This window comes from Phoenix dactylifera, chromosome 15 (genome assembly GCF_009389715.1).
Source record: "Phoenix dactylifera cultivar Barhee BC4 chromosome 15, palm_55x_up_171113_PBpolish2nd_filt_p, whole genome shotgun sequence".
Taxonomy (NCBI): domain Eukaryota; kingdom Viridiplantae; phylum Streptophyta; class Magnoliopsida; order Arecales; family Arecaceae; genus Phoenix; species Phoenix dactylifera.
Window position 1 is genome coordinate 2,506,539 of NC_052406.1, and position 10,562 is coordinate 2,517,100.

Sequence of the window (10,562 nt, forward strand, 5' to 3'; positions counted from 1 at the left end):
AGCATTATCACTGTGATGAAGGAAGAAGGGGATGTTGAGATCTTCAGAAGGAGAAGGCACATGAGATGATGAGCAGAATGGGGAAACAAGGTCTGAAGATTTACCATCAGCCATTTGAGAATGATCTTGAGAAGAAAAACGGATCAGGGAACAGAAGATCCATCTTACATAACCTCCAAGGGAAGAAAAAGAAGCAAAGGATGTTCCTCCATGATTCTATCAAAACCACAAAGCTGGCTCTGATACCATGTTAGAAACTTGAAGAAAAGTGACAAAAAATAGAGGAGAAGGAAAGGCTGAAAAAGATTCTATTTTCTTCATTTCTTTCTGTACAGATCCTAGGGGTATTTATACATATTCAAGTCAGATTAGTGGGTAACTAATCTGAGTAGTAAGCAATGCTAAACAATAACAGAATGCAACTAATCCTAACTAATTCTGTTGAGGTGTAAGAGTGGAGCTGGAAGAAGTTTTAAAATAATAGTTTCAAGGAACTGTTTATGAAACGGATGTTATGAAACATTAAAACTTGTCTGAAACATTATAAAAATAGTTTAGGCTATTGTGAAACTGGTAGAGTTGTCTTGGCTCTGTAATTCTTGAGACTCATCGGTAATGGCGTCATAGGGTAAGTCGTTGATATTTACAACCTTGCCACCACATGCATAGGGTTGAGATAACTCAATCTCTCCCGCAACTCCATTGGGAAAAACCCCATCGGAGGTGGTCGGTTCTCGCTGAAGACCCTTGACCTCTTCTTCAACAAGATCTCTGGTGAGGCCGAACTTCGATGGTTACTCTCAAGCCTCGACCTCCTCTAGTGACTGGACTTGACTGGAAACTAGCTCACCAGGAGGAACTCGGCAATTAGCAACTGCTCCAGACTTCAACATCTAGACCTCTACGAACGATGATGTGGAGGTAGCAGTGTTGGAGTATTTCTTTGGTTTTCACTTCAAAGCTCGGTCAACATCACACCACCGCCACATCTAAATACCGTCGAAAATCAGGTAAAGACCCGACCCCCTCGAGCCTCTCTCTCTCTCTCTCTCTCTCTCTCTCTCTCTCTCTCTCTCTCTCTTTTAGATTTTTTTGGAGCCTCAATGCTTGTTGGTGATCGCCAAATTTTGGCCAAGAAGGAAAAGTCTCGTTTTCCCTATTTTTGAAAGCATGTGCCTTCTTCTCTTTCTCCCATCATTATCCGCCACCGGCACTCATCGCCGAGGCCTTCCTCTAGTTTCTCGCAGTAGCTAGAAGCTATGGTCGGAACTCCGGCCACCAAGATGCCTTGGATTCCATGATTTAAGGGGTCGGAACTTCTATTTTTGTTGGTTTTGGTGTTGTCGACAGCTAGTTGGCCAGCCGTAAGTCCCTAACCTCAGGCATCACCTGCAGCCACCCTTTTTTCTTCCTCTTTCTTGGTTAGAGAGAGAAGCTTGTTCTCTCTCATTCTCTCTCTCTTCCCTCCTTTCGCTTTCTTGTTTCTCTCTTTGTCTATATTGTCTCACTCTAGGATTGGTGAACCTAGTAGGGACGTTTCTCGGTGACTTGGTCAGCTCTAGTAAAGGGCCCTGATCTATAGTCGTCGGGTGGCATGCCAGCCCCCCACCATGACACCTATTGAGCACATTTGAATTTCATCATCAATCTTTATTAAGATATCTATATTGTCGTCTGATTTTTGTTTCATGATTTGATTAGCTGGATTGGCTAGAGCAGACCGATTCGAATCGTCAAACGCTGTTACCTAGTTGACCCTCTCCTTTCTTCACTCCAACCACTGTCAGCTACTATTGAACCCACAATTGTTAACCCTTGATTTATTATCCTTTTCTTGATTGGATATATGTTTCTTGATCAGATGGATTGAGTTATATATATCATAAGCTGGCCTCGTACTTCATTCTATTTGAATCTATAATCAGCTCTAGTTTTGTATAGGGCTACAATCATTTGAAAAAGAAGAAGCCCAACGAGATTCTACACTTTAGTTCTAAATTGAGGTAAGGCCCTGATCCTTTATTTATTTAATTAAAGAAGAATAGTAAATATGTGTAATTCAAATATTAGAACTCTAAAATTAGGTAATTGCTGAATAATTGATTCATCAATATGGTGAGTGATTGATAAGGAATAAGTTAGTTTTATATTGATATTAAATTAATTGGACATGTTAGGTGTAGATTGGTAGTATTGTAGCTGCATTGGATTGCGATAAAGATAAAAATCTCTGTACTTGGTTACTAGTTTTATATATATATATATATATATATATATATATATATATATGCTTGTATTGCTGGATTTGCATCATGAGATTTACATCGATAAATTTGGTTTGGCATGTGATGACATGTTTTATATAATTTTCAGTACAAATATATTTGTATGGTTATTATGCGTATCAGATATTGAAAATATGAATATATGAACAAAGATACCTTAAATTTGAGAAAAATTTATTGTATAAGTGGAAACTAATTTGGCAAGAGTAACATGTAAATCAGACGAAAAAGATATGGCTTGGACTAACCTCGTCATGGGATAGTTTTTACGAGCATATGTGTAGAATAGCCTCCATAGGTGGGATAACGTCCATGAGCTTTTGCATAGGATAGCCTTTATAGAATTATGCATGAGATAGCTTCTACAAGCTTATGCGTGGGATAGCCTCTACGAGCTTATGCATAGGATAGCCTCCACAAACTTACGCGTAAGATAAGCTCTACGAGCTTATGCGAAGAATAGTCTCCACGGGCTTACGAATGAAATTTTGTCAGTCTTAGACTGGGTCATGATCTTGGTTAGTCTAAAACCGAAACTTAAATCAATAAGAAATATAAAAATTGAGTTAATGAGAAACGAATGAAATGACTTGAGAAACTGTTGTTGAATAATTAATTATATTTGAATTATATACATATGTGTGTGTATGCTTGTTTGATAAGATAATAATAAGAACCTATGTGCATATTATTTGAATGAGCTTTTCGAGTATTGATATGATATTCATTTACCTGATATTGCTAATTGATCATTTTTTTATTACTTATAGTATAGCGGTTTTGTATTCTTACTAAACTGTAAAGCTCACAACCCTCTTTTCCTTTTTTCTTTTCAGAGTTGCATATTGCAAGTAGCTTAATACTTGGCTATGGTTGAGATCACATAGAAAAGAGATAAATAGATAAAGCGTCATAGATACTGGTTGAATGATTACATTTTGTAATCGAACTAATTTTGTTATTTGTTATAAAATAAGATCATTTTGTTTAGTGATTTTGAGGTTGTGATAAATTTTCAAGCCTAGTATAAAATCTATGGTCATGTTATATATTCGGACCTGAGTATTGAGTTTGGGGCATGACAAGTGGTATCGTGGGAGGCCAAGATAGAGGAAGTAGGAAATTGGGAAGAGTGGGCCGTGTCATGGGATGCTGAGGTGGAGGAGGTTGGTGACATGGAGGGCCAGGGTAGCAGACAAGGGTATCATAGGAATTCCAATAGATTTTAAGACTCACATGCGATGGTTATAATCTGAGTCTTGGTACGTCTAAATATAACCTGGAAGCCTATTTTGAGATTTGTTAGAGATGAAGGGTCACACTGCAAAATCGGCAAACTTGAAGAGGTATAAATGTATTTTTCCTAAGACAAAATAATGTGAAAAAGAAAGACATTATTGAATAAAATCTCTTTGATATTATCTTTTCTTTTTATTCTTTCTTATTTTTGGTGTATGAAAAAGATAGCGGATCCCATCCATTTCATTTCCTCAAGGGAATGAAAAAGATATATCATAAAGCACCTGTACACTGAAAGGAATATTGAAAGTAGATTTTTTTACTCTCTCCTGAGAACTAAGATTGGTGGAAACCCGGCCAAATATAGCGCGAAGAACATAAAATCTCTTCTATCAACATGAGATTTCATCAACTCGGACATCTGGTTTTAACTGATGGTAGATTGAGAGATGATGGTTCCACAGCTGTTTTTCAAACTTTCAGTCCCTGGCCTTAACCAGGTCTCCTTAATAAGTGAATAATTTGCTTCCAAGATCACCTCCCACCTTCCTGTGTTGCTTGACTGTTAATTCACATGCTCTCCTCGCCCTTGAAATGGAAACCTCTATTGCTTGAGTAGTAATACACACAAAGAGTTCTAGATTGGAGCCACACTGGTATATATCATTATCTGGTTAAAGGGAGACAGAAGTTGAAGGACCACAGACATGAGGCAGGGCAATGGGATATGTGCGTTCAGAGAACCCATCAGCACGCCACAGTCACCACCACCTTCTCACTTGTTAGGTAAATGGTTGCATTTATGTTGGACCAATGACCTCTTAGGAACCACTATAACACATAGAAACAACATCTAGCTTTGCCCCATGCAACCACAGAACCCCTAGTTCCTAGTCATGCAAGCACATACATCTCTCTCTCTCTCTCTCTCTCTCACCACACACATTGAGGGACTCCTGAAAAGGACGGTGCAACACAAGGAGAAAGAGCATAAAGGCAATAGACGTACTCAATGCACTCCATGCATATAACTTGGAAGGAGAGCTGCAAAGTAATCTACAGAAGTAATGTAAACTTTATGCACCCTCTTCCCTACAAGATGTTCTTTTCGTTTATTCCCTTTTCACCTTCCATCCCCCTTAATGGGTCTTTCAAAAATGAATCATGACGGAACAAAGCAAATTGGCTCCCTAGTCAGGGAATAAAGGATGGTCGGTAAAAAAGGCATTCAGTTCTATCCATTGGGCGATGATGGCTATAGTTTTCCTTAGTTACTAAAGAATCGAGAGTCTAGCCACACAAATATACACAGATAGCGGGCACACTCAGAGAAAGAGAGAGAGAGACCAGTGAGGGCCAAGCACATAAAAGAGGTTCAGGGTCGCTTTCAAATCTCTATCAGCAAGTATTGCCCATGACCATGTGATTTAATTTAGATTGATGGACAATAGCTGCATGGGTTCAATTCAAAACCTCAATATATTGTTGGCACTTATTGTCATGCAAGAATCCTTGATTAAATTCAATCTAATGTGGAGGCATACATAAGGTCCGAAACTTACCCTCTCATAATGTAAACTGAAAGGTCTCCATTCTGCTAGTTATAAAGAAGACACCAAAAGATATTTCAGAATTTTTTTTCAACTCATGTTGCATACAAGGATCTAATTTCATGTTTGACAGACAGGAGGCTTTATAACTTGAGCTTATCAAATTCACAGTGGTATACCAGCCCACCCCCTCAAAAAAAAAAAAGAAACTTGGACAATTGGACTTAAAAGTTGAGTCATAGCTTCAGGCATAAAGTTTAAGTAAATATAATAATTATTTCTCATTTTAAGATATGAAGGTTGAGAGAAGTGTAGAAATGGAGATTTGAAATTTTGCAGATGTAACTGCCGAATGTAAAGATTGAAAGAGAAACAAATCAAGTAAAATTGCAAACATACAAGAGAAGCCACTTATAGAGGAGATAATTGCTAACCCTTTCGTTTCAAAAATATGAAAACGAGATTTAATCCTCTATAACCCGGCTTGCTTGGAGAAAATTCTTTCGTTTTAGGTTATGCGGCCATTTTCTACTGACTGTATAAGTTAGGCCCGCATCTGACAAGTCAGATCATGGTGGTTGGTTTTAATAAGAAAGAGAAAAAAAAAGTGCCACCTACTCAAGTGTAGGAATTTTCTACAACTAGGGATGTAGAGGATCCATTTCCAAGCAATACAAGAAGTTTAATATAATGATGCTTGAAAAAGTAGTTTTTGCATATTTGGTTGACTATGAAAAAGTGGCACATTTCAGAGTGGCTTATATTTGGTTGAGCACCTTATTTATGGAAAGTTGAATAAGATATCTATTATACACTTAACATAGGAAAAAAACTTACCTTATTCTATCCAAAATCTTAAAAGCACTTTTTGCCTTTTTATGTATCTACATTAGAGTTGCTCTTTGAGCAATATAGGTTATTTTGCTAGCCTTATTGGATTGGGCTGGTATCTCTTTAAAGGACAAGGGTTGTATCTTTCGCACAAAAGAAAAATTCACCTTCCTTTGCATAAATCTGCTGTTGGATCACACAATGATCACTTTGAGATCGGTACAAATGGATGATAGAAGGAGGTTGTAGTGCTTTGAGAACTGCATGCAGCAAGATCAATCATTCTTTTGTGCCAAAGATACAACCCAAACCCCTCTTTAAAGGCTCTGCAAGGAAAGAAACTGTAAGCTTTCTTCAGATTAAATACACTAGGATTGACCAAGCCAACTAGTTAATGACTGACTAATTAACTGCTTTTGGGACCATTTCTTCCTGTTCACTTTGGCATCTACACAACCCCACCCCCCTTTCTCTGCAAAGTTTTTGCCTCTCTCTCTCTCTCCCTCTTTCTCTCTCTGGGCAAAAGCATCTGAACTTTGGCTTCCATGTGAATTCCCGAAAATCCTATATACAGATATTGCACAGGGCACCCTAAAAATCCTGAATTATGAAAGCAACCCATTCCTGAGGATTTCAGAAGATGACCATTTCTTCTCTGGCAACCAGGACAATAGAGGTGCCTGTTTCTGGGGTTTCGTTGATGCAAGGGAGCCTGCAAAGAGGGACAGATGGCATCCTCTCTCTATATATATATATATTAAAAAAAAAATCATATTCCTTTATTGCAGCTTTGAAATTTGAATAATAGGTGGAGCAATGATGGTTTGTAGCCTGTGACCTCACAAAAAGAAGAGGTGGTTTGGGGTCTCGGGGATGTCTCTTTGTCCACCCATTCTTTACTAGTCTTTGTTGTCTCAAAGAAGAGTATGAAAAATGTTTCTTTAAGAGTGTTATGGATTTGGAGTACTGCACGCTTGCAGTGGTGTAGCAAGATCCAAGAGAGGAAGAGATTTTCTCTTTGGCCTTTCTCTGTATCACGTAAAATATAGTCCTTGTAGAAATCTAGAGTAACTAATCCTACGCTGTTTTGTTACCACGTTGTAGGATATATAGAGATAGATATCAAAATTTTTAGCATCTATAAAATACTCGTTCTACAGATAAAAAGCATGGAATGGTCTCTCTTGTTTTTTTGTTTGTTTTTCTAGGCAATATTGCATGAATGAAGAACAGCTTTAAGAAGACAGTAGAAGGAGATGGAGACTTCTGATCATATTAATTTGAGAAGAGATGAAGCCCACATTAAGGATTACGGTAGCATGAGATGAGCGCTTCAGCTTGTTGTTGAAGTACATGAAACCTTCAGCCTTTTCTTGAAAAGTTATCTCGTAATCATTTCATATGGACTGTTTTGCAGGAACAATAGGAATTTTGCCATGCTTTTCTCTATTCTTCTATAATGATTGTATGTGCTATAGCAAGATAGGTAAGCCTATTTGCAAACAGTTTCATTGTTAGAAAACTGATAGGGGGAAACGTTTTAAGCATCTGAATTTGGAAGATGCTTTACATGTTGGCATGATGTTGAATGCGATCGATTATGGTGCATCTATGAGCTATAATGAAGATCTAGGCACTACTGCAACATTGCCTTTACCTGTTTGTCACCTTCCAATATCTGCATTAGATTCATTTGCTTACTATTGCCTGCCAAAAGAAGGATTGCAGGTTGTGTGGTCCTCCCAGCATTTGTGGATGTCTTAATGGGGTTATGTTGGTCCCTGAGCTAATATTGTAGCTTCCTAGGGTTTCAGATATAAATGCATTTGAGGAAGGTTCTTGTATTTATACCAATGTACTAAGTCTAACTGGGTTCCTTTTCTCTTAAATAAAATTGTGGCATGTGATATCTAGATATGGATCAATCCTCACCTTGTTGTACACTTCCAATTAATTGATATCGCATGTCAAATTCTTGTTCTAATCTCGAAAATTTGACTTTGTTTCATGTAGAGTTATTATTCTCTTTAAAATTATGATGGACCACTTCATAAAAAATTATGATGCACCAGAATGATAAGATATAGTTCTGATATTGCTATACCTTCTCAGTCTTACCAGATCTTTGCGTGCTTATGTTCCATAAATTACTGGTGAGTGACTTGATTTTTTTTTAATTATTCTTGTTTTATACTGTGAGATTTCTTTTATATCACATGAATTATACATGATTATGGCTGAATAGAGTGTAATAATATCCATGTGCATGTTTTGCGCAAAGTTGTTGACAAGGATATGCAATCAAAGTTGTAAAAATTAATTATGTAAAGCAATTTTTTTTCCGATTTTATGCTCATGATTCTCAACTAGCCACTGCAGTATTTCCCTTCGGTGGTCCTCTATACTCTAAGGTATAAAGATTCTCTCTAATACATTTTACATTTATTATTATGTTTACGACAATAACGAATACATATGTAAAAAAAAAAAAAATCTAAGGTAAGACCAAGTTACCCTTGACAATAAGGGGGTGTGATCAGAAAAAAAGGAAAAAATGATGTCTTCTCTGTCAATTTGATAGGCATAAATGTGCACCACATGTCTGCAAATGCACAACTTCTTTTACTTTTTTAGGCCTTTTGCAAATCCAGCATCTTCCCTATCCCAAAGTGCACATCTTCCTTGAATTGGTTATGAATTCAGTACAAAATCTGTTCGAATTTGAACCCTACCAGCATCTTACCAGCGTCGAGCAAATATGGAGGTGCGCAGTCCCACTCTGAAGCTTTTCTTGCTGAACCACTGAGGAAGATATCTGTTCGAGATTTTTGCGCTTACAGGTACGCTAATCGCGCATTTCTTCATTGCTATAGTGAACAAAGGAGAGTTAGATTTCCCCAATTGTCTGCCAATAAAAGTAGAGTTTTTTTAGGTAAAATCAAGAAGGATATGCGCCGTTGCTTGTTTGGACGTTATTGAAAAAGTTATCTACTCCTCATGATGTAGAATTGATTTCATGGACAATAGATTTAAATATGTAGGAACTGTAAACCTCAGATTACTTCAATTTTTTTAGTTCCAAGGATACAGATCTCATACCATACAACATAGATTGATGTTGCTGAGAATTATTGGATGCGTGTCAAGCAAAGTGCAGATTCTACTCTTATTAATTCTTCATTTTCTTTTTAATATTTGATATGCCAAAAGATTGACTATATATTGCAGATTGTAATGTTTCTCGCTGCAGGTTTCTTATCAATTTACCAAATGTAAAATTGTTTTAATCAAGAATTTTTGGACTTAGCTCCCCCTCCCTCCCCCCCCCCCTCTCTCTCTCTCTCTCTCTCTCTCACACACACACACACACACACAAACCCCTCTGCCCTTCTGTGCAGTGCTTGTGTTGGGCATGAGATTCAAATTTATGCTGCAGATATGCAGTTTCTTTTGCCTTTTTACTATTTTAACCTATACATCTACAGACTGCGTGAATCATCAATTCCTGATATATGAATGAAGAGTTTTATATATATATATATATATATAGTGTAGTTTCTTTAACTTATAATTCTTATCAATGATAAAGAAATTGTACATAGATCCAACAACTATTAAGAACTTGAACATATATTAGTCTCCATCTTTCATGCAGCAGAAAGACAACATGAAGTAAATTTCTGTTGTTAACTTGATTCTAGAATGAGAAAGAGCCTACCATATGCAGGGAATTCTCAACTTCAATTGAGTGAGTGCTTACAAAGTGATGAAAGTATTACAATGATTAGAAATTCAAGAGAAGAAGAGCTTTTAACCAAACAAGGAGGAGGTAACAATGATGACAGGTTCCCCATGAGTTCGAGACTCTGGTCAGAACTAAGAAATCCAAGGATTGTACGAGTCTCACGCACATTTGGAGGAAAAGATAGGCATAGCAAAGTCAGGACTATAAGAGGATTAAGGGATAGGCGTGTAAGGCTGTCAGTGCCTACTGCTATTCAATTGTATGAACTTCAGGATAAGCTAGGGCTTAACCAGCCTAGCAAAGTTGTGGATTGGCTGCTCAATGCTTCTCAACACGAGATCAATAAGCTTCCTCCACTCCAAATGCCACCAGAATATTTCATTCAATTCCCTCAGTCCATGGCAATCTCTCATAAACTGGCTCCACCTGAAGCTCCCTCTTTTCTCCCCATTACAGATAGTACTGAGTTTATTTATTATGATAGAGCTCGCCACTTAGCCTCTTCTTCAACTGTGGCAAATGGCGACATGCTTGACAATAATACTGGTGAAAATGTAATGATGCTGCAAAAATCCGCATTTTGGAGTTCAGATGTTCTTATGAAGAATAGAGAAAAAGAAGCCATGAAAGAACCCAGCACTGAGAAAGGCAGCATGATCAAAGGAAATGACGTAGGAAGTGATGGATTGCAGAATAATACCATATACCCCTCCTACCATCACTGGAATCCTCCTAATGCGCATTTATCCCATTTGGGAAGCCATTTGTCTCGAGAAGAAGGGCTCCATAACTATCAGCCAGGATCGTTGTTTGCGACATATTTGAATGCCCCAACTGACTTTGCCAAGCAGTACAACCACCTTGATATGGCAAACTCAGCTTCCAAGCTCCTCCCATCAAATTCTCTCAGAA

The 10,562-nt window shown here is 37.6% G+C and overlaps 1 protein-coding gene across 1 annotated transcript in view; it reads left to right on the forward strand.

The window, feature by feature from the left end:
• The first annotated feature begins 8,506 nt into the window (after positions 1-8,506).
• Positions 8,507-10,562, forward strand: part of LOC103708287 (transcription factor TCP13-like) — a 2,539-nt gene continuing 483 nt past the window's right edge. Inside the window, exons 1-2 of the mRNA XM_008793131.4 lie at positions 8,507-8,745; positions 9,633-10,562. The exon at positions 9,633-10,562 is cut by the window's right edge and continues 483 nt beyond it. Of these exons, the coding sequence (XP_008791353.3) occupies positions 9,686-10,562 (877 nt within the window). The 5' untranslated portion in view covers positions 8,507-8,745; positions 9,633-9,685. The remainder of the gene's footprint in view (positions 8,746-9,632) is intronic.